Source organism: Hyla sarda, chromosome 11 (assembly GCF_029499605.1).
Source record: "Hyla sarda isolate aHylSar1 chromosome 11, aHylSar1.hap1, whole genome shotgun sequence".
NCBI classification, from domain to species: domain Eukaryota; kingdom Metazoa; phylum Chordata; class Amphibia; order Anura; family Hylidae; genus Hyla; species Hyla sarda.
Genome location: NC_079199.1, coordinates 93,440,491 through 93,465,475, shown reverse-complemented (window position 1 = coordinate 93,465,475; position 24,985 = coordinate 93,440,491). Strand labels below are relative to the sequence as shown.

Sequence of the window (24,985 nt, the reverse complement as noted above, 5' to 3'; positions counted from 1 at the left end):
ACATTTGCGGCCTACTGGAGGTCATTTTGCAGGGCTCTGGCAGTACTCCTCCTGCTCCTCCTTACACAAAGGCGGAGGTAGCGGTCCTGTTGCTGGGTTATTGCCCTCCTACGGCCTCCTCCATGTCTCCTGATGTACTGGCCTGTCTCCTGGTAGCGCCTCCATGCTCTGGACACTACGCTGACAGACACAGCAAACCTTCTTGCCACAGCTTGCATTGATGTGCCATCCTGGATGAGCTGCACTACCTGAGCCACTTGTGTGGGTTGCAGACACCGTCTCATGCTACCACTAGCGTGAAAGCACCGCCAGCATTCAAAAGTGACCAAAACAACAGCCAGGAAGCAACGGAACTGAGAAGGGAGCAAGTCGCCACGCCCCCTCCCATAGACTTGCATTGAGGGGGTGGGGTGTGACATCATGAAGGGCGGGGTTATGACATCACGAGCTCCCGACTCCAGCTTTCGGAACAGTTTGTTCCAAACACTGAGCAGCGGAGTACCGATTTAAATGAAGAGTAAGGGGTCCCATGTAAAACCGAGAACCACTAGACTATAACATAAATAGATAAATGGATCAAAACCGGATCAAAACCTTTAACAACACAGTAATAGATAATAAAAACAACTACTACTACTACCCCCATATTGCCATGTAATGATGTAACTGTGTCTGGTCAGCACAATGGGATCCGTACAGCAGATCAAATATTGCCTCAAATATTCCGGCTCTCCAGTGTAACATGTCGCTATTTTATTCAGCTTCTGAATCATTGATGGTAACCAACATTCCACCACATAACCCACTGTGGTTGACTATATAAAAGTAACAGAGGCCACCTACAAAGTGCGGTACATAGAAGAGATTGCTGGTGAAACCTCAAGAACGGATCATTACCAACAAGGTATTCGGTTTCCGTCAAAGGCTAGACCTAAAGTTTTAACTCCTGTGGACTACTACATAAAATGTAACACTAGGAGGTAAGTCCTGGGGGAAAAAAGTAAGGGAACTCACCCAAGATTTCCAGTTAAGAGCTGGTTCTGCAGGACTCCTGTTAATGGGAACCGTGTTCCTGCTGTGGAAAAAGTGCAGGAACTCAGTTCTCACGTGTTATGTAGGACTTGAACCCTGGTGGTCCCTCAACTTACAATAGCCTCAGGTTACAATATTTTAATGGTCTTTTCTAGACCATTGTAACTTAAAGGGGTACTCCACTGGAAAACATTTTTTAATTTATTTAACTGGTGCCAGAAAGTTAAACAGATATGTCAATTACTTCTATTTAAAAATCTTAATCCTTCCAGTACTTATCAGCTACTGTATGCTCCACAGGAAGTTATTTTCTTTTTGAATTTCCTTTCTGTCTGACCACAGTGCTCTCTGCTAACACCTCTGTCCATTTTAGGAACTGTCCAGAGCAGGAGCAAATCCCCATAGCAAACCTCTCCTGCTCCAGACAGTTCCGGACATGGACAGAGGTGTCAGCAGAGAGCTCTGTGGTCAGACAGAAAAGAAATTCAAAAATAAATGAACAGATAAGTACTGGAAGGATTAAGATTTTTAAATAGCAGTAATTTACAAATCTGTTTAACTTTCTGGCACCAGTTGATAAAAAAAAAAATAGCTTTCCACCAGAGTACCCCTTTAACCCAAACTCACTATACAATGCTACAGACAGTCCAGATCTGTGAAAGGTGTCAATGGCTGGAAGATCTGACCAATCAGAATGGGCATTTCACTTGTAAAACCCCTGTATTACTGAAGTGTAGGCACTGACTGGTGTCTGGTAGTGCCTCCTACAGTACAGGGTGGTACTACATGTTCTGTACTACCCTTTAACTGCATTACTGAAGTGTATGCACTGACTGGTGACTGGTAGTGCCTCCTACAGTACAGGGTGGTACTACATGTTCTGTACTACCCTTTACCTGCATTACTGAAGTGCATGCACTGACTGGTGTCTGGTAGTGCCTCCTACAGTACAGGGTGGTACTACATGTTCTGTACTACCCTTTAACTGCATTACTGAAGTGTATGCACTGACTGGTGTCTGGTAGTGCCTCCTACAGTACAGGGTGGTACTACATGTTCTGTACTACCCTTTACCTGCATTACTGAAGTGCATGCACTGACTGGTGTCTGGTAGTGCCTCCTACAGTACAGGGTGGTACTACATGTTCTGTACTACTCTTTACCTGTATTACTGAAGTGCATGCACTGACTGGTGTCTGGTAGCGCCTCCTACAGTACAGGGTGGTACTACATGTTTTGTATTACTCTTTACCTTTTTACTGAAGTGTGTGCACTGACTGGTGTCTGGTAGCGCCCCCTACAGTACAGGGAGGTATTACATGTTCTGTATTACTCTTTACCTGTATTACCGAATTGCATGCACTGACTGGTGTCTGGTAGCGTCCCCTACAGTACAGGGAGGTATTACATGTTCTGTACTACTCTTTACCTGTATTACTGAAGTGTATGCACTGACTGGTGTCTGGTAGCGCCCCTACAGTACAGGGAGGTATTACATGTTCTGTACTCTTTACCTGTATTACTGAAGTGTATGCACTGATTGGTGTCTGGTAGCGCCCCCTACAGTACAGGGAGGTATTACATGTTCTGTACTACTCTTTACCTGCATTACTGAAGTGTATGCACTGAACTCCTGTCTGGTAGCGCCTCCTACAGTACAGGGTGGTACTACATGTTCTGTACTACCCTTTACCTGCATTACTGAAGTGTGTGCACTGACTGGTGTCTGGTAGTGCCCCCTATAGTACAGGGTGGTACTACATGTTCTGTATTACTCTTTACCTGTATTACTGAAGTGTGTGCACTGACTGGTGTCTGGTAGCGCCCCCTACAGTACAGGGAGGTATTACATGTTCTGTACTACTCTTTACCTGTATTACTGAATTGCATGCACTGACTGGTGTCTGGTAGCGCCCCTACAGTACAGGGAGGTATTACATGTTCTGTACTCTTTACCTGTATTACTGAAGTGTATGCAGTGACTGGTGTCTGGTAGTGTCCCTTACAGTACAGGGAGGTATTACATGTTCTGTACTCTTTACCTGTACCAGGGTTACCTGCTCCTTTGGACACCAGGTGAGGGCGGCTCCATGTTCATTTTTTAGGACACTGTGTACTGTACAGGACCCCGAAGAAGCTCCTGTCCTCCACATAGACAGTGATTACAGCTCCCAGTAGATCTTTATTACTTTTATATGTACTGATTTGCTTTATCTGTATTAGTTAACTACCCTTTTTTTTTAAATCCTCACTTTTTCCTATTTTCAGTGATTTTTGGGGGGCTTCAGAACCAATGACCAGGTTTCCATAGCGTTTTACAAATTATATCCACCCTTCTTTATTCTATCTAAAGTATTTTTTAACCCTATTGAAAAAGCAGATGACTATATCACAAGGTTTACATATGTGAATGCCTTTATCCTGTACGCTACAGATGCCAAAACCATTACTGCAAACATTACTATGCAATGAAACCTTAAGGCCTGGTTACTGGAGGAGAGAAACGTCAAGAAAAGGCGAGGATTTTTTTTTTCTTATTTTATTACTCTAATCCAGTTTTCTTCCAACCAGGGTGCCTCCAGCTGTTGCAAAACTACAACTCCCAGCATGCCCGGACAGCCAACGGCTGTCCGGGCATGCTGGGAGTTGTAGTTTTGCAACAGCTGGAGACACACTGGTTGTTAAATACTGATATTATGTGTATGGGAGTGTTCCTACTGTTCCCCCAGTGACAGATGTTAAAGGGGTACTCTGCTGTGACTTGCAATGAGGGGGCGGGGCATGACGTCAGGAGGGGTGGGGTGTGACATTACGAGGGGGCGTGGTGACCCCGGAAGCCCGCACATAGCGTTCAGAACTAAACGTTCCAAATGCTGGGGAGTGGAGTACCCCTTTAATGGCAAAAAATTGTCAGCTAGGTGGAAAACTTTTTATTTTTATTTTATTTATTTATTTTTTTAAACAGATTTGTAAATAACTTCTATTTAAAAATCTTAATCCTTCCAGTACGTATCAGCTGCTGTACACTACAGAGGAAATGCTTTTCTTTTTGGATTTCTCTTCTGTCACGACCACAGTGCTCTCTGCTGACCTCTGCTGTCCATTTCAGGAACTGTCCAGAGCAGCATATGTTTGCTATGGGGATTTTCTCCTGCTCTGGACAGTTCCTAAAATGGACAGCAGAGGTCAGCAGAGAGTATATCCTGTATCTCCTGCTCCTGTGATATAACGCGGGGTCACGCGGTGACCTTGCGTCATATCGGGCGGTCCCGGCGTCTAACGGTCGCCGGGACCCGGGGCTAATAGCGCGGTGATGCACACTATTAACCCTTTAGACACAGCGTTCAAAGTTGATCGCCGCGGTGTCCCGATCAGCTAGGACGCGAGCGGAGGGTGCGGCGCGTCCGATCGGCAATTGATTGCTCCAAGCCTGAGTGCTATCAATCAATGTACTGCATGTTATAGCTCCATGTGGGGGTTATACCACTGCAAAAAAAAAGTCTAAAAAAAAGTTAATAAAGGTCATTTAACCCCTTCCCTAATAAAAGTTTGAATCACCCCTCTTTTCCCATAAAAAAATAAAAAAAAACAAAAAAAAAACAAAACATGTAAATGAAAATAAATATAAACATATGTGGTATCGCCACGTGCGTAAATGTCTGAACTAAAAAAATATTTAGTTAATAAAACCGCACGGTCAATGGCGTACGTGCAAAAAAAAATTCCAAAGTAAAAATTTGAGTGATTTTGGTCACTTTATATACCATAAAAAATGTATAAAATCCGATCAATAGGTCTGATCAAAACAAAAATGGTACCGATAAAAAATTCAGTTCACAGCGCAAAAAAATCAGCCCTCATACCGCCCCGAACGCAAAAAAAAATTTAAAAGTTATAGGGGGTCAGAAGATGACAATTTTAAACGTATAAATTTTCCTGCATGTAGTTATGATTTTTTACAGAAGTGCGACAAAATCAAACCTATATAAGTAGGGGATCATTTTAACCGTATGGACCTACAGAATAAAGATACCAAAAAATGTACTGCGTAGAAACAGAAGCCCCCAAAAGTTACAAAATGTCTTTTTTTTTTCAATTATGTCGCACAATGATTTATTTTTGGTTTTGCCGTAGATTGTTGGGTATAATGAACGATGTCATCACAAAGTAGAATTGGTGAAGAAAAAATAAGCCATCATTTGGGTCTGTAGGTGCAAAATTGAAAGGGTTCTGATTTTTGAAAGGTGAGGAGGAAACAAAGAAAATGCAAAAACGGAAAAACCCTGAGTCTCCAAGGGGTTAATTCAGCATCCGAACACTCCACCCTGTAGATAAGACAACACTTCACTGCGCAGAGTGTTTGAAGCAGATGAAATTCTTTTCTCACAGTAATGGAAGTTAATAATGGGGTAGCCTGTTTAGGATAATCCCTTTATTTCTTAGATCGGTCCTGATGATCAGCTGACCACAGGATTTTCCTCAGAGAAAGCAGCAGAAAGTGTTGAGTTCCGCTGCAGCACCACCACAGGAGGAATGAAGTATTACACCATGTCCATTGAAATGATTACGCTGTTTCTGTAATGCATGGATATGCTGGGTGGAGAGATGCTCTTTGTAGCTCCACGTGCTGAGTCTAGAACAAAGCATGCCCCTTTAAATGAGTCTTCATATTGGATATTTCTATTGCTTTTTTTCACATCCACCATCTGGGGATCTAGTATATAAGACAAGATTGTTCCAAACAAGTGTACATTTTTACATAACCATTAAAGGGGTACTCCGGTGGAAAACTTTTATGTTTTAAATCAACTGGTGCCAGAAAGTTAAACAGATTTGTAAATGACTTCTATTTAAAAAAGTCTTAATCCTTACAGTACTTATTAGCTGCTGAATACTACAGAGGAAATTCTTTTCTTTTTGGAACACAGAGTTCTCTGCTGACATCACGAGCACAGTGCTCTCTGCTGATATCTCTGTCCATTTTAAAGAACTGTCCGGAGTAGAAGAAAATCCCCATAGCAAACATATGCTGCTCTGGACAGTTGCTAAAATGGACAGAGATGTCAGCAGAGAGCACTGTGGTCATGATGTCAGCAGAGAGCTCTGAGTTCCAAAAAGAAAAGAATTTCCTCTGTAGTATTCAGCAGCTAATAAGTACTGGAAGGATTAAGATTTTTTAATAGAAGTCATTTACAAATCTGTTTAACTTTCTGGCACTGATTTAAAAAAAAAAAAAAAGTTTTCCACCGGAGTATCCCTTTAAAACGGTACTCCGCTGCTCAGTGTTTGGAACAAACGGTACCGAACGCTGGAGCCGGGAACTCGTGACATCACGCTCCGCCCCCCTCAATGCAAGTCTATGGGAGGGGGCGTGACGGCTGTACCGAACACTGGAGCCGGGAGCTCGTGACATCAGGCCCCGCCCCCCTCAATGCAAGTCTATGGGAGGGGGCGTGACGGGGGGGCATAGACTTGCATTGAGGTGGCGGGGTGTGATGTCATGAGGGGGCGGGGCTATGATGTCGCACGCTGGAGCTGGGAGCTCGTGACATCATAGTCCTGCCCCTCATGACGCCACGCCCTGCCCCCTCAATGCAAGTCTATGGGAGGGGGCGTGACAGCCGTCACGCCCCCTCCCATAGACTTGCATTGAGGGGGGCGGGGCGTGATGTCACAAGCTCCCGGCTCCAGTGTTCAGTACAGTTTGTTCCAAACGCTGAGTACCCCTGGCCAGTGGAGTACACCTATAATGGGCCCCTAAGGAGTCGATATGGTATTTTTCCAAGTATTATAAGTTCACCTCTTATGTCTCCTTTTCATTTGTACATCTTGTCCTCCTGTACTTGTCATGAAGAGACCCAGAGACATTGTGCGGAGAATATGGCGCGTGTTATTACTATGATATATAGACAGCTGACTCACTCCATAGGGAGCTACAACTCTCACTGCTGTTACTTCGTTGGATGTCTTCAAGGCACTGGTCTATTTCCTTCAGGCGGACCTTTTGCTCCCGCAGCTCCTTTGTGTAACGTAAAACTTTCTCCCCCGGTGAAGTCTCCAGGTTCCCGCACTTGACTGCCGAAACTTCCTGAAAAGGAGATGAAGAAGCGATAATACAATGGAGGACGTGTGTGATGAGTCACATGATCATCATACATACTTCCTGCGAGTGCTATTCTCCAGACACTTCTCTAGTGATGCAGCTGTGTGTGAAAGCTAAGGCAGCCATGTTTATATAGAACATAGCACATCTATAGAGACCACGAGGCGTAATCATTTAATCCAAAATATGCAAACTTGTCTTACCTTACATGTCAGGGCAAAATCGTGGTATTCATTTCTCTGCCATGAATGGTATACGGACTTAAATAGGCACTGTGCCATTTAAACAAACTTTGCATAGATCAATAGTGCAAGCAAATACAAAAAAAGAACTTTGTAATATATCTTATAAGATGGTAAAATGCTTCTTTCTCCTGGTATCAAGCTTCTTCCTTCTCCCCACCCCCTTCTGTTGATTACATTTCCTTCTCTGAAAATCAGCTAAGCTTTGTCCTGTGTCTGCAAGACAAGCAATAAGTCTATGGAAGGGGGTGGGGGAAGAGGGAGCTCAAGATCTCAAGACAAGCAATACAAGTCTATGGAAGGGCGTGGGGGAGGAGGGAGCTCAACATAAGCAATACAAGTCTATGGAGGGGGAACTCAAGACAAGCAATACAAGTCTATGAAAGGGAAGAATGAGTTCAAGACAAGCAATACAAGTCTATGGAGGGGGAAGGGGGAGCTCAAGACAAGGAATACAAGTTTATGGAGAGGGGAGGGGGAAGCTCAAAACAAGCAATACAAGTCTATGGAGGGGGAAAGGGGAAGCTTAAGACAAGCAATACAAGTCTATGGAGAGGGGAGGGGGAAGCTCAAAACAAGCAATACAAGTCTATGGAAGGGGGAGGAGGGAGCTCAGGACAAGCAATACAAGTCTATGGAGGGGTGGAAGCTCAAGACAAGAAATATAATCTATGGAGGGGGGAGGAGGGATCTCAAGACAAGCAATACAAGTCTATGGAGGGGAGAGGAGGGAGCTCAAGACAAGCAATACAAGTCTATGGAGGGGGAAGTAGTGAGCTCAAGACAAGCAATACAAGTCAATGGATGGGGGGGAGCTCAAGACAAGCAAAACAAGCCTATGGAGGGGGAGGAGGGAGCTCAAGACAAGCAATACAAGTCTATGGAGGGGGGAGGAGGGAGCTCAAGACAAGCAACAAAAGTCTATGGAGGGAGCTCAAGACAAGCAACAAAAGTCTATGGAGGGTGCTCCACCCATCAGCTCTGGGAGAACTGAAAATTAGAGATGAAGCCTGCAGAGCAGAAATCTGCCCAAAAAAAACATATGCAAGTTATATACTGGCCCGACATAGTGCTCCTCCTCATGCGCACACACGGGGCAGCTTATCCTGAAAAGTCACCAAAAATGACAGGTATGGTTTAAGAATGTTTTCTTTAAAGGAGACCTCCAGTATTAATAAAACTTATCCCCTATCCTAAGGATAGGGGATAAGTTTCAGATCGCAGGGGGTCTGACCGCTGGGACCCGCCACGATCTCCTGTATGGGGCCATGGCAGTGCGCAGTGACTCTATAGGAGAGCCGGAGCGCTGCCGTCGGCAATCTCCGTCTCTACCATAGCGCTGTATTGAGGGGGTGTGTCGGCTGCACCTTCGTGCGGTGGTCGACATGCACTCTCTGGCAAGAGAGCTGGGGCCCCGTATGGGAGATCGTGGCGGGTCCCAGCGGTCGGAGACCCTGCCATCTGAAAGTTATCCCCTAATCCCTAAAGGGGATAAGTTTTCCAATACTGGACTACTCCTTTAAAGGGGTTCTCCAGTGCTTAAATATCTTATCCCCTGTAGTCGCCCGTAATCAGACCCGGAGCGAACACGCTCCGGGGACTGATTATAAATGGGGTGCCGCGTGCATGATCACGGGCGTCACCAGCTGCGGGACTCCCCCGATCATGCCGATGTTGAGAAAACCAAGGTACAATAGAAAGGTTCAGAATTTTTCTTTATATAAATGAGACCAATTTACTGTCTGGAGCAAATACAGGCTAATGCAGTGTTTTCCAACCAGGGTGCCTCCAGCTGTTACAGAACTACAACTCCCAGCATGCCCGGACAGCAAACGGCAACAGCTGGAGGCACCCTGGTTGGAAAACACCACTTTAGAGGATGCCTAGAAAATTAATGTTGTATCTTAGGGTTAGCCTGTAGCACACCCATCAGTGTCGCAAGCCATTCTCACAAACAGAAGATGTCCGTTCATGCTGGGAGTATGAGTTTTGAAACAGCTGGAGGCACCCTGGTTGGAAAACACTGGTCTAATACAGCAGCTATTGACATCTATTTTTCTACATGTCTGCAAAATGGCTGCTTCACTAGATAGATAATAGAAAGTCCCTTACCCAGTCACCTGAAGAAAATATCTGTCTGGTAAGGCAGTCATATTGGAGCTTTTCATACCGCGTGCCACCCAGCTTTCCCAGTCTCCTGAAGCGCCAGCAGTAATAGGTTGCTCTCTCCCTGCCCCCGCACTGTTGTCTTCTTTCTCCCTCACTCTCAGATCACAATAAATCTTTTCTCCCCCCCCCCGTTGAACCTCTCCCTTCTTGCGCACAAACTATTCTCTGCACCTGCATGCCGGGCAGTTAAATAATACTTTACCATGATGTTGGCCGGCCAAAGGATGATAAAAACTCCTGGGCAATCTTAGCAGCCCAAAACTAACACGATCAGGAAATGTACCAAAAGTTCCATAGACTTGCATTGTCTCCATAGAGATTGTCCTTATCCAGACATCCCTAAACTCTATTATATTTTTATTTGACATATAAGGAACCTACAGCTGTTCGGAAGTCATACGGGAACATACACACACACACACACACACACACACGCATATATATATGTATAGAGAGAGATTCTGTGTAATAGATACAATGATATGGGCTATTCTGTGTTGATGTTGAAGGGGTCAGAAATACAGAGACAATTTCTTCCAAAGGAAAAAGAAAAACGTGTCCCCCAGGTCATGTGTGGTATTGCAGCTCAGTTTCATAGAAGTTAATGGAGCCAAGTTGTAATACCGCACACAACCAGAGGACAGGGGTGGCACTGTTTTTAGAAGAAATTATCTCTCTTTTTTTTCTATTCCTGGATAAGCCCTTTATTTCAATGCTGGTCTTTGATTCTGCTTCCACCACCGTACACCTGAATGGCAGTCAGGTGATACTACATTGTCAATGTCATGCGCAGTGCACCGGTCGTGAGCGCAGTGTCCCGGGGTCCCCATCTGTCGGCGGGGCTGGGATTTGCATCGTGGGACGCGCGCGCATGCGAATCCCAGCCCGTCACTTACCCCGCTCTGCTGCCACTGTAACTCAGCTCCGCCGCACTCGTCCCAGTCTCCTAGGGTGCACGCGCGACGGAGCTCTGAAATTTAAAGGGCCAGTGCGCCCATAATTAGTCTTTGCAACTGACACCACATTATAAGTTCCTGCACCTCGCACACACCCCTGCCGGATCTTCAGTGCTCATTGCCTAAGAGAAAGTGTTCCCATTGCCTGTTTTGCCTACCCGTGTTACCAGACTTCCTTGCTACGTTTTCTGACTACGAACCTTTGCCGCCTGCCTTGACCTTCTGCTAAGTTGACTATGCCTCTGTCTCATCCTCCTGTACCTCGCCTTGCCCAGTACCTGTGTGGTCGAGCCGTATTGGGGGTGGCGACCTGGGTGTCGCCTGCCGCAGCAAATCCATCCTGCTTTGCGGCGGGCTCTGGTGAAGACCAGCGGCACCTTAGACTCCGCTCCCCGATACAGTCCGAGTCATCAGCCACACAGGTAGAGGATCCACATCCTGTTCCAGACCGCCCGCATTCAGGTGCATGACAGTCAATACTACATTGTCGATACAGCAGCAGCTGTACGGGGGAATATTTTGCTGGCTGTGACTTAAAGGGGTACTCCGGTGGAAAACTTTTTTTTTTCTTTTTATCAGCTGGTGCCAGAAAGTTAAACAGATTTGTAAATTAGATAGAAGAAAATGGTAGATGCCAGCGAGTAGAAAACTTCACCTTTATGTCGTCATGCATCTGATGAAAGGTCACATGACCTGAAACGCGTCATGCTGGGCGCTTCTTCCAAAGATTTTATCCATGTTGTCTATTGAAGATTCTCCATGTCAATGCTTTTAATATGACGAAATAAAAGTGAAGTTTTCTACTCGCTGGCATCTACCATTTTCTTCTATCTGCCTTGGAGGATTCTTTTGCCGTGCGGTGGACTGGTCAGCTGACTTTTCGATGCTGTGTAGATTTGTAAATGACTTCTCTTAAAAAATCTTAATCCTTCCAGTACTTATTAGCTGCTGAATACTACAGAGGAAATTATTTTCTTTTTGGAACACAGTGCTCTCTGCTGACATCTCTGTCCATTTTAGAAACTGTCCAAAGCAGCATATGTTTGCTGTGGGGATTTTCTCTACTACTCTGGACAGTTCTTAAAATGGACAGAGAGGTCAGCAGAGAGCACTGTGGTCATGATGTCAGCAGAGAGGACTGTGTTCCAAAAAGAAAAGAATTTCCTCTGTAGTATTCAGCAGCTAATAAGTACTGGAAGGATTAAAAAATTTCAATAGAAGTAATTTACAAATCTGTTTAACTTTCTGGCACCAGAAAATAAAAAAATTTCCACTGGAGTTACATAAGATGTCAGAGCTAAGGGGATGACGGGCAGAGAAGAAGCACCTCACCCTGACCTAGTGTTTCCCAACCAGGGTGCCTCCAGCTGTTGCAAAATTACAACTTCCAGCATGCCCGGACAGCCTGCGGCTGTCCGGGCTTGCTGGGAGTTGTAGTTTTGCAACAGCTGGAGGCACCCTGGTTAGGAAAAACTGCTGAGATTATGACAGGATGGTATAGTCTTATAATGTGCAGCATTTTTTACCATAAGGTTTTCTTATATTCCTCATTAATCATCCGATGGCTGCACCCACAGGAACCTCTGGTTTTTATTTCCCATTCTACATTCTCTGTCCGGGAGACGGAGATAACTCAGAAATGGCTGAATGATAGGTTAATATATGGAATAATTCCCCCCGGGGCTGTAAATTATAAGAATATTAGTATTCACCGAGGCCAACGCTCTTTTTGAAGAGGGAGTTTTTCAGTGTCAGTCACTGAGTGAATATTCTGAGCTGCTTATTCTTCAGAATTAGGTCTAAAGATGTGAGAGAGAGTGCCGCCATAGCGTGCCAGCCACTGTGCCCCACCTCAGTGCCAGCCACATTGGGCCCCCTTTAAACAGTGCCAGACACAGTGCCCCACCTCAGTGCCAGCCACATTGTGCCCCCTTTAAACAGTGCCAGACACAGTGCCCCACCTCAGTGCCAGCCACAGTGCCCCACCTCAGTGCCAGCCACAGTGCCCCACCTCAGTGCCAGCCACAGTGCCCCACCTCAGTGCCAGCCACAGTGCCCCACCTCAGTGCCAGCCACAGTGCCCCACCTCAGTGCCAGCCACAGTGCCCCACCTCAGTGCCAGCCACAGTACCCCACCTCAGTGCCAGCCACAGTACCCCACCTCAGTGCCAGCCACAGTACCCCACCTCAGTGCCAGCCACAGTACCCCACCTCAGTGCCAGCCACAGTGCCCCACCTCAGTGCCAGCCACAGTGCCCCACCTCAGTGCCAGACACAGTACCCCACCTCAGTGCCAGACACAGTGCCCCACCTCAGTGCCAGACACAGTGCCCCACCTCAGTGCCAGACACAGTGCCCCACCTCAGTGCCAGACACAGTGCCCCACCTCAGTGCCAGACACAGTGCCCCACCTCAGTGCCAGACACAGTGCCCCACCTCAGTGCCAGACACATTGTGCCCCCTTTAAACAGTGCCAGCCAGTGCCCCACCTCAGTGCCAGACACAGTGCCCCACCTCAGTGCCAGATACAGTACCCCACCTCAGTGCCAGACACAGTACCCCACCTCAGTGCCAGACACAGTGCCCCACCTCAGTGCCAGACACAGTGCCCCACCTCAGTGCCAGACACAGTGCCCCACCTCAGTGCCAGACACAGTGCCCCACCTCAGTGCCAGCCACAGTGCCCCACCTCAGTGCCAGACACAGTGCCCCACCTCAGTGCCAGACACAGTGCCCCACCTCAGTGCCAGACACAGTACCCCACCTCAGTGCCAGACACAGTGCCCCACCTCAGTGCCAGACACAGTGCCCCACCTCAGTGCCAGACACAGTGCCCCACCTCAGTGCCAGACACAGTGCCCCACCTCAGTGCCAGACACAGTGCCCCACCTCAGTGCCAGACACAGTGCCCCACCTCAGTGCCAGACACAGTGCCCCACCTCAGTGCCAGACACAGTGCCCCACCTCAGTGCCAGACACAGTGCCCCACCTCAGTGCCAGACACAGTACCCCACCTCAGTGCCAGACACAGTGCCCCACCTCAGTGCCAGACACAGTGCCCCACCTCAGTGCCAGACACAGTGCCCCACCTCAGTGCCAGACACAGTGCCCCACCTCAGTGCCAGACACAGTGCCCCACCTCAGTGCCAGACACAGTGCCCCACCTCAGTGCCAGCCACAGTACCCCACCTCAGTGCCAGACACAGTGCCCCACCTCAGTGCCAGACACAGTGCCCCACCTCAGTGCCAGACACAGTGCCCCACCTCAGTGCCAGACACAGTGCCCCACCTCAGTGCCAGACAGTGCCCCACCTCAGTGCCAGACAGTGCCCCACCTCAGTGCCAGACACAGTGCCCCACCTCAGTGCCAGACACAGTGCCCCACCTCAGTGCCAGACACAGTGCCCCACCTCAGTGCCAGACACAGTACCCCACCTCAGAGCCAGACACAGTGCCCCACCTCAGTGCCAGACAAAGTGCCCCACCTCAGTGCCAGACAAAGTGCCCCACCTCAGTGCCAGACACAGTGCCCCACCTCAGTGCCAGCCGCTCCAAGAAAAGAAGCAGCAGCACTCCAAGGTAGTAAGAAATGGTGTGGTTGATTCACCCATCCATGTAAGGCTGGGTTCACACCACGTTTTTTCAGTACAGTTCCCGTATACGTTTGTCAATTTGAAAACTGTACGGAACCGTATTGAAAGCCGTATGCATGGACTCTCCATTGAAAACCATATGCCCAAAGATGCATCAAGTTGTGTCCGTTTCGCATCCTGTACGGTTTTGTCAGTTTTATTCCCATACCCAAAACTGTAGGCTACCACGGTTTTTGGTCTGGGTGAAAAACCGTATTGAAACGTATACTTTTTTTTTTAACATGGGAGTCAATGGGAACCTACAGAACCGTATGTGCGTACGGTTCCATCCGGTTTGCACCATACGGTTTTTGACTTTGAAATTCCAAAAAACTGTGCAATCAAACAAGTGAAACTTTATTCATAATGGAGTGAAAAGTTAAAAATGTATACTTTTTATTTCCTTAAAAAAACGGATGCAACCGGACATCATTTTTCAAACCATATACGGATTAAAATTTGTACACACGTTTTGATACAGTTTAGTCCGGTTTTGAGGAATCCGTTTTTCATCAAAAACCTGATACGGGAACTGTATTGCAAAAACGTGGTGTGAACTCAGTCTTACAGTGCTACGTTTCGGTCTTCACAATGAGACCTTTCTCAAGCCAATTACCCATCTTACATCTCTTCCTTTTATCTGGTGCTCATCAATGACATCAGTGACTTCAATTTACATAATGGATTCATGTGAACAAATACAATGACATAGAAATAATACACAATGAGATCCACATAAGTACATAAAAAATATTAGTGATAAATAATACACTGTATCCAATGTATATCCGCGTTCTGATCTTCATATACATTAAGTGACCCCCCCCCCGACCTACGATGGCCCAGACATATGATCATTTCAATATACAATGGTCTCTCAGAGGCCATCGCATGTTGAAGTAAGCATCAAGATACAATGCTTTTGTATGTTGGGGCCATCCTATAAAAGGCTATCCGGCAGCGCAGACTGCTTCAGCTGCCACCGGACAGCCGTTTAATGTGCCCCGTATGCTCTGGTGAATGTCACTCACCTGTCCCCTCTGCTCCGGACCATCCTCTTGGGCTCCGCTGCATGGCCGTCGCTCTCTTTCGTTGTCATCACGTCGCCGCGCACGGAGTCCAATAGGAGCGGCGTGCGCAGTGACGTGATGACCGCGATGGAGAGCGATGATCCAGGGCAGCGGTGACGGTCCGGAGCGGTGGGGACACCCCGGGGACGTGATGACGGTGAAGGAGAGCAACGATCCAGGGCAGCAGTGACGGTTCGGAGCGGCGGGGACACGCCAGTATAACTTTGTATATCACTATTGCACAGATCCCTCAACATACGATGGATTCAAGTAACAATGGTTCATTTGGAACGAATTACCATCGTATGTTGAGGGACCACTGTATAATCCAGTGTTACCATATTAACATCAAAAGTGGGCTGAGACTCACCAGGGTAATTCTACTGTCAAACATATGCCCCCATCATCTCTCCATCACGCTGTGTCCGCTTGTAAACAAAGAGAGTAGTATGGGGGATGTCTATGTTGTACTCCAATGGTCGTGAAATCACCAAATGGTTAACAGTAGATTGGTCCAATGAGATGCCGTTAGTAGGCGTTGACCTTAATGTTCCCAGTATTTATGGCCTTTTTAATTCTACTGTTATTATAATTACTCCATGACTTTAATTATATGGTTAACATTGGCAGTGTTCCCTTACTCAATATGGCCGTACGAGCAGGAGAATATGTACAGCGCCTGCGCTTAAGATGTGTTGTGAGATCTCCTCTGCCGGACCGGCCGCTTGAGTTTGTGAACACAGAATACTAGAGAGAACGCGTGCGCAAGCTCCTTTGACGTCAGCCAGTCCTCGGATTTTCTGAGAAACATCACGAGAGCTGAGGAAACACGGACGTAGTTCCGGTGCTGCGCTCTCTCTTTGTTTACAAGCGGACACAGCTAATGGATAGATGATGGGGGCGTATGTTTGACAGTAGAATTATCGGGGGAGTCACAGCCCACTTTTGATGTTAAAGGAGAACTCCGAAATATAAAAATTGTCCCCCATACTGCCGGCAGTAAAAAAATAAAGATGTACATACCTTCCTCCGCTCCCCCGGGGCCTCCGGTAACTGTCTCCGGTCTCTGCCGTGATCCTCTTCCTGGTTGCCGGTGGTCGGAGAATCACACTGCGCTCAGCCAATCACCAGCCGCAGCGAAGTCCGACTCGGCCGGCGATAGGCTGAACGGCAGTGTGACGTTTCCGGCCCGGCAGCAGGTGCCGGTGTAGTGAAGAGTTTTCACACTGCCGCTCAGCCTATCGCTGGCCGAGTCTGACTTTGCTGCGGCTGGTGATTGGCTGAGCGCAGTATGATTCTCCGACCACCGGCAACCAGGAAGTGGATCGTGGCAGAGACTGGTTACCGGAGGCCCCGGGGGAGCGGAGGAAGGTATGTACATCTTTATTTTTTTTACTGCCGGCAGTATGGGGGACAATTTTTATTTTCCGGAGTTCTCCTTTAATATGGTAACACTGGACACGGGGCACATTAAACGGCTATCCGTCAGCAGCAGAAGCAGTCTGCGCTGCCGGATAGCCTTTTATGCGATGGCCCCAACATACAAAAGCCTCGTATCTTGATGCTGCCTTCAACATGCGATGACCTCTGAGAGGCCATCGTAGGTTGGGGGGTCACTGTATACTAATGTATATGAAGATCAGAACGCGAACATACATTGGATACAGTGTATTATTTATCACTAATATTTTTTATGTACTTATGTGGATCTCATTGTGTATTATTTCTATGTAATTGTATTTGTTCACATGAATACATTATGTAAATTGAAGTCACTGATGTCATTGATGAGCACCAGATAAAAGGAAGTGATGTAAGATGGGTACAATTACCCTTGAGAAAGGTCTCATCGTGAAGACCCAAACTTAGCACTGTAAGACCGATGGGTGAATAAACCACACCATTTCTTGCTACCTTGGAGTGCCGCTGCGTCTTTTATTGGATTGGATGTTTATGGGGCATTGAGTCCTTCCCTCAGCTGCTGAACACCCATTTGGACCAGGAGTCCTGAACACAGTGCTGGTTCTTTCCCAGATATTCTACAGTGCCAGCCACATTGTCCAACCTCTAAACAATGACACTCACTGTGCTCCACCTAAGTGCCAGCCACATTATTCCCCCTATAAAGGGGTACTCCGGTGGAAAACTTTTTTTTTTTTAAATCAATTGGTGCCAGAAAGTTAAACAGATTTGTAAATGACTTCAATAAAAAAAAAAATCTTTACCCTTCCAGTACTTTTTTAGCAGCTGTATGCTACAGAGGAAATTATTTTCTTTTTGAATTTCTTTTTTGTCTTGTCCACAGTGCTCTCTGCTGACACCTGATGCCCGTATCAGGAACTGTCCAGAGCAGGAGAAAATCCCCATAGCAAACCTATGCTGCTCAGGACAGTTCCTGATACGGGCATCAGGTGTCAGTAGAGAGCACTGTGGACAAGACAAAAAAATAAATTCAAAAAGAAAATAATTTCCTCTGTAGCATACAGCTGCTAAAAAGTATTGGAAGTGTAAAGATTTTTTTTAATTGAAGTCATTTACAAATCTGTTTAACTTTCTGGCACCAGTTGATTTAAAAAAAATGTTTTCCACCGGAATACCCCCTTAAACAGTGACACCCACAGTGCCCAACCTGTGCTTGCCAGTGTACCCCCTCCAAACGGTGCCAGCCACAGTGTCCCACTTCGGTTCTAGCCACAGTGTGCCCCCTCCAAACAGTAACACCTAGTGTACTCTAATCCCACGCTACTCATCAGCCTTATTACACCCCAATAATACCCAACAAGTACCTGCCATAGTGTAACCCCACTATCTGTAATCAGGTTATGTGCGGTACCGCAGCTCAGTTCCATTAAAGTAAACAGAGCCGAGTTGTAATACCGCACCCAACCTGAGGACAGGGGTGGCACTGTTTTTAGAAAAGATTAGCTCTGTTTTTGCTATTTCTGGACCACATTCTAAATGTATAACAGGACCCCACATCTTCAAACCACTGCTGTAAGCTTATGTGGCAGAGGGGCATCGGGCCCCTTAAGACTCCAGGACCCAGATACACCTGCACCTCCTCCTCCCAGCCCTTTGTACTGGAGCAGAAGGTCTATGGTTCCTCTCGGAGAAGAGATAGCAGTGTTTTCCTCCACTATACAGCTAAATAATGGTATTCAGCTATGGGACTAGGAGAAATAGACGCCCCCCTCCTCCTCCCATCGTCTCCCCTTACCTGAAGCCAGGAGATGTATCACATTCAGTCTATTCTCCCGCCGAGCTGAATACCTCTATTCAGATGATTGGGGGGGGTAGGACAGGGAATTCACAGACATTCTTCTCCGTCGCTGTACAGACTAATATGGCTGCTGGGAATGGCCATCTTCTGTTTGTGAGAATGGCCTGCGACACTGATGGGGGCGCTACAGGCTAACCCCAAGATACAACATTAATTTTCTAGGCATCCTCTAAAGCGGTGTTTCCCAACCAGGGTGCCTCCAGCTGTTGCTAAACTACAACTCCCAGCATGCCCGGACAGCCGTTGGCTGTCCGGGCATGCTGGGAGTTGTAGTTTTGCAACAGCTGGAGGCACCCTGGTTGGGAAACACTGGCCTAGTACACTGTTCAAAAAAAATAAAGGGAACACTAAGATAACACATCTTAGATCTGAATGAATTAACTAATCGTATGAAATACTTTCATCTTTACATAGGTGACAACAAATGTGCGGACAACAAAATCAAGCAAAAATTATCAATGGAAAGTAAAGAGGTACTTCAGAGGAAATCAATTTTTTTTAGAATCAACTGGTGACAGAAAGTTAAACATATTTGTAAATTACTTCTATTAAAAAATCTTAATCCTTCCAGTACTTATCAGCTGCTGTATGCTCCAGAGGAAGTTGTATAGTTCTTTCCAGTCTGACCACAGTGCTCTCTGCTGACACCTCTGTCTGTATCAGGAACTGTCCATAGCAGCAGTAAATCCCCATAGCAAACCTCTCCTGCTCTGGACAGTTCCTGATATGGACAGAGGTGTCAGCACTGTGGTCAGACAGAAAAGAAATTCAAAAAGAAAAGAACTTCCTCTGTAGTATACAGCAGCTGATAAGTACTGGAAGGATTAAGATTTTTTAATAGAAGTAATTTACAAATCTGTTTAACTTTCTGTCACCAGTTGATTCTAAAAAAAAATTGATTTCCTCTGAAGTACCTCTTTACTTTCCATTGATCATTTTTGCTTGATTTTGTTGTCTGCACATTTGTTGTCACCTATGTAAAGATGAAAGTATTTCATACGATTAGTTAATTCATTCAGATCTAACATGTGTTATCTTAGTGTTCCCTTTATTTTTTTGAGCAGTGTACTAGGCCAGTGTTTCCCAACCAGGGTGCCTCCAGCTGTTGCAAAACTACAACTCCCAGCATGCTCGGACAGCCAACGGCTGTACCCCTTTAAAAACCAAATATGGATCCCCTCCCATAAAGTCCCTACTATTACCGCTGAGATCGACACATAGAAAAGATGGTGCTGCAGTGTAATTCATATCCATTTGGAAAGAACCACTAAAACTGCCAGCATTTTTAAGGGCAGCGATACCTGATCCTTACTAAGACTTCCGATATAATGAAAAACACACAGGAGTCTGGTCTTCATTACACCGTATGTAAATGATAGGAGCCAATACATAACAATGTGCCGCTATATCAGATACATGGATAATGCACATCACATGCCATAACTTACAACAGCAGGCAAACAAGCTTGGAAAAAATCTTATTAATACAGAAGCCTGACATGAGGGATGGCATGACGACGGCTGCCAAGTTATATTCACCATTCTCCGCTCTCGGAACGACGCCAATCCAGCTTTGGGCTGAGCAGATCAGTCACTTAAGATAATCTAGTTGCTATGGACAGACTTCCTAACTATCTAAGACTTTTTGGGCATGGTCATGTATCAAGTCCAAGGGCAACCAGACCGTCTCGGATCACTTAGACCTTATCTCAATTTCAGCCTTGGAACCTGAGGAACGTCTCAAATTTGCATCTTTACATTCTGGTAGTCATATATATTTTTTATTTGATTACTATAATTATTATTATGTATTTATTTATTTAATTTTATTTATTTAAATTTTATATTCTTTAATTAATTAAATTAATTACCCAGCTATTTTTTCTTTTCTGCCATAAATTAAGATTGTATAAATTTTAAAGGGGTATCGTTTTAGATGCGTTCCAATTGACCGCTCTAGGTTGCTGTCCTGCTCCAAATTAGGTAATACGTGCACGGAGAAAACACACACCGACTCAAGACTAGGTAAAAGTGGTTCTCTGGTTTATTGTATTGCGTACACACAATATACATTCTTCAGTAGGGCGTAGCATTCTAATTGGTTAGTAGGCTACTTTACGTAAGCATTGCATCATATTTTTCTGTGCCAAAAAGGGATGGTCACACAGGATGCAACCACCATCTTAGAAGAAAGATCTTCATTTTATATCTATTATCCATAACAGTACTCCGCCAGAAAGTTATGCCGATTTGTAAGTTACTTCATGTGATGGCTTGTTTTTTGCATGACCAACTGTACTTTGTAATGATACCTTTCATTTTACCATAAAATGTTCAGCGCAATCAAAAAAAATAAATTATATATATATATATATTATTTGTTTGGGGAATTTGAAAAGGAAACTGAAATTTAGCAAATGTTGAAGGGTTTCATTTTCAGTTTGTTTAAAATTGCCCCATTTTGACCACCTATAACTTTCAAATGTTTCCGTATACAGAGCTGTATGAGGGCTTATTTTTTGCAACATGATCTGCAGTTTTTTTGGTACAACTTTTGCGTATATGTGACTATTGGATCGCAATTTATTATTATTTTTTGGCGAATGTGATTTGACAAAACCATAGCAATTTTGGACTTTTGTTTCAGTTTGCGCCGTTCACCGTACGTGATCAATTACATTATATTTTGAAAGTTCGGACATTTACACATATGGCAATACCAAATATGTTCAATACATTTTATTTTTTAATGCTTTTTGGGGGTAAAATATTCTTCTCTAGTCTGCTCGACATCAGACCAGAAAAGAAGGCCCCCAGGAGAGCGGTGGAGGCCAGTGAGGGGACCTCCGTCCACCATCTTGATTGATCGGATCATCCATTGAAAGTGACGCATTTCCCTGATCTATATTGATTTGTATTAATGGTGGATATCAGCACGATCGCTGATGTCCGCCATTACTGGCGGATCCCCAGCTGCTGATAGCAGCAGGGAATTGCTGTGCATGACGCAAGCACCGTTCCAGTGCTTGGGTCATGTACATGATGTTAAAGGATTTAGTGGAAAATAACTTATCCCATAAGCGAAGAATAAGGGATAAGTTATAGATTGTGGGGGTCCGACTGATGGGACCCCCCGATATCACCTGTACGGGGCCCTGGTAGTCTGTAGAAAGGGGGGGTGTCCATCCCTGCATGACACGTCGGCCGACACCCCCTCTCATGTATCCCAGAGATACATGGAGGGGGCGTGTCAGCCGCCGCGTCATGTGTGAACGGAACGCTCCCTTCCTGCGGACTGCTGGGGCCCTGTACAGGAAATCGCAGGGGGCCCCAGTGGTCAGACCTCTCCGCAATCTATAACTTATCCCCTATCCTTCAGATTTTCCACTACAGTTCTCCTTTAATGTATGTCCTGAGGGGAAGATTAATCAAAACTTGTGCAGAGGAAAAGCTGCCCAGTTACCCATAGAAACCAATCAGATCATTTCTTTCATTTTTAACAAGGCCTCTGCACAATGAAAGAAGCGATCTGATTGGTTGCTATGGGCAACTTTTTCTTTGCAGAGGATTTGATAAATTTCCCCCTAATTCCTTAAAGGAGAAATCCGGAATAGGAAAATTGCCCGTCATACACCCGGCAGTAAAAAAAATAAATAGATACATACCTTCCTTCGCTCCCCCGGTGCCTCCGGTAACCCGCTCCGGTCTCCGCCGTGATCCTCTTCCTGGTTGCCGGTGATCGGCGAGTCATACTGCACTCAGCCAATCACCGGCAGCCGCGAAGTCCCGACTCAGCCGGCGATAGGCTGAGCGGCAGTGTGTTATAAAAAAGAAAAATTTCGTTAGATACAATTTTCTCCTTCACTACTGTATCTTTTTTATTCACAAAAAAAAGAGTGAAAAAACTGCAAAAGGATTAAAAAAAAACGACAAACTGAAAAGCGCCAAGTGGAAAAAGAATTTTGCGATTTCTCATTGATTTACAGCTAACATCTGGCCGCAGCGTTTTTTTGGCCGAAAAAACGCCATGCGGCAGAATTGGCATTTTTCTTGGCGTTTAAAAAAAATAAATAAATAAAAAAACAAGTAGAAACTTAGCCTTACTCTAGCCTTAAAAATTTTTTTTAAAATCAACTGGTGCCAGAAAGTTTAACAGATTTGTAAATTACTTCTATTAAAAAATCTTTACCATTCCAGTATTTTTAAGCAGCTGTATGCTACAGAGGAAATTCTTTTCTTTTTGAATTTCTTTTTTGTCTTGTCCACAGTGATCTCTGCTGACACCTGATGCCTATGCTGCTCTGGACAGTTCCTGGCACGGACAGAGGTGTCAGCAGAGAACACTGGACAAGACAAAAAAGAAATTCAAAAAGAAAAGTATTTCCTCTGTAGCATACAGCTGCTTAAAAGTACTGGAAGGGTAAAGATTTTTTAACAATGTAAGTCTATGGGACTCTCTAAGCCACGTGCACAGAGAACAGGGAGAAGAGCTCAGCAGCATGCTTCTCTCCCCGCTCGTTCTAATAATCATTCAGAGTCCGATCAAAACTTAAGACATGTCTCCAGGACAGTATTGCCCAACCGGAGGCATACAGCTGTTGCAAAACTACAACTCCCAGCATGCCCGGACAGCCTTTGGCTGTCCAGGCATGCTGGGATTTACAGTTTTGCAACAGCTGGAGGCACGCTGGTTGGAAAAAACACAGCTCTAGAACAATTTTTTTTGTTTAATAAACTGCCAGGTACACTTTAAAGAAATTATGCGAGATTAGCAAAACATAGTTGCATTTTTCCTGAAACAGCGCCGCTCTTGTCCACAGTTTGCGCGCGGTATTGCAGCTCAGTTTCAGATCACATATGTGATACCGCACGCAACCTTAGGACAGGCTACGTTATTGTCAGCTGCGTGTGCTCCAATGACAACACTTGTCCGTAGTTATCATGAAGGGTTCATATCGACCAATGAGATCTCTTCCTTCCTTGTTGGATGCCATGAGGCCAGCTATCCTCTGATGCAACTGTATATCCTATTCTATATCATAAGAATTTTTAGTAAAGCAATTCATATAAAAAAATAAAAGAAAAACACTAAGATTTTAAAGGGGTACTCTGCCAAATCCAAATGATAGGAGATAAGATGTCTGTTTGTGGGGGGTCGCGCCACTGGGACCCCCCGCGATCTCCCTGCAGCACCCGGCGTTCGTTTAGAATGCTGGCTGCGGCCCTGGAGGCTCGGGACATCATGGCCATGCCCCTTTGTGATGTCACACCACTCCCCCTCAATGCAAGCATATGGGAGGGGGCGTGCCCGTGATGTCATAAGCCTCCAGCACTGCATCGCTAGTCATTCGTCACGGAGCAAACTTCGCTCCTTGCAACGGATGACTGAGGTGCTGTAGCAGGGGGTTCCCAGCAGCAGGATTCCGGTGATCAGACATCTTATCTCATATCCTTTGGATAGGGGATAAGATGTCTAGGGGCGGAGTACCCCTTCAAGATTAGACATTGGTATAGAAAACACAGCGTGCAGTCAGAGATAATATATATACACATGCCCGGTCCCTTTGATGGGGATTTTATTTAAGTCCTACAAACTACAGGGACGTAAATCAACCCTGCTCAAACATGGAAGTCTCGCATTACACGGCGTGCGGTGGGGGTTAATTATATATTTTTGTCATTTTTTTTTTCCAAAACACTTGTATTCGCCACAGAACGACACCCATAAGACTAACATTACTGCGTTAAATATAACTTGGTCGGCCAGCGCTTGGCGTGTTTACTTCCTGCGAGAAGAATTACCTATAATTTCTGTTCAAAGTCGATTATCCCCAGTGTCTGCCAGGGATACATCTGAGTGGATTGGTTTTACATGCAGGACTGGATCTGGAGCTGTGCATTTGGTGTTTTATGTTTATTACTCATATTATTTTGTAGCCGCTTGGCTTCCAGAGAAAAGTATGCACCGGGATAAAGTATGACTCTCTGGTATTTAACACTTCCACAACAATCCCCTCCCTGGTTTATGGCGTCTGCCGGGTGCAGAATTTTCCTATATCAATTCCTAGAGTCCAAAATTGAAACCTCCATTGAAGAAAATGTTTTTATCGGTCAATAGGTTGCTAGAGATCAGCAGAACATTATGAGGAAAAAGTAGAAACTCTGTACTATTTAGAGGGATTTTCACCTTTTCCAACATAAATGTAAATATCAAATATTATTTTTCATTGTTGCTTTGATTCATTCTCCCCTGGGCAATTGTAACTCTTTACTTATCGGTTTTCCCTTCTCTAAACTCTCCCCTCTCCAGTCCACCCTAAATGCCGCAGCCAGACTCCTCTTCTCCAGCTGTTACACCGATGCTTCCCCCTGTGTCAGTCACTACACTGATGTCTCCTCCTGTGTCAGTCACTACACTGATGTCTCCCCCTGTGTCAGTCACTACACTGATGTCTCCCCCTGTGTCAGTCACTACACTGATGCCTCCCCCCTGTGTCAGTC

At 45.6% G+C, this 24,985-nt stretch overlaps 1 protein-coding gene across 11 annotated transcripts in view; it reads right to left on the bottom strand.

Moving 5' to 3' along the window:
* Nucleotides 1-24,985, bottom strand: part of FSIP1 (fibrous sheath interacting protein 1) — a 261,319-nt gene that overhangs the window by 167,485 nt on the left and 68,849 nt on the right. For 9 of the 11 annotated variants that reach the window (XR_008849005.1, XR_008849006.1, XM_056546997.1 and 6 more), the window contains exon 11: nucleotides 6,955-7,120. Coding sequence is in view for 7 of the 11 variants with exons in the window: in XM_056546997.1 (XP_056402972.1) it covers nucleotides 6,955-7,120 (166 nt within the window). In the remaining 4 variants the exon portion in view is untranslated. Of the gene's footprint in view, nucleotides 1-4,626; nucleotides 5,666-6,832; nucleotides 7,121-24,985 lie in introns of those variants that run through there. The other 2 variants (XR_008849007.1, XR_008849008.1) reach the window with 2 other exon arrangements.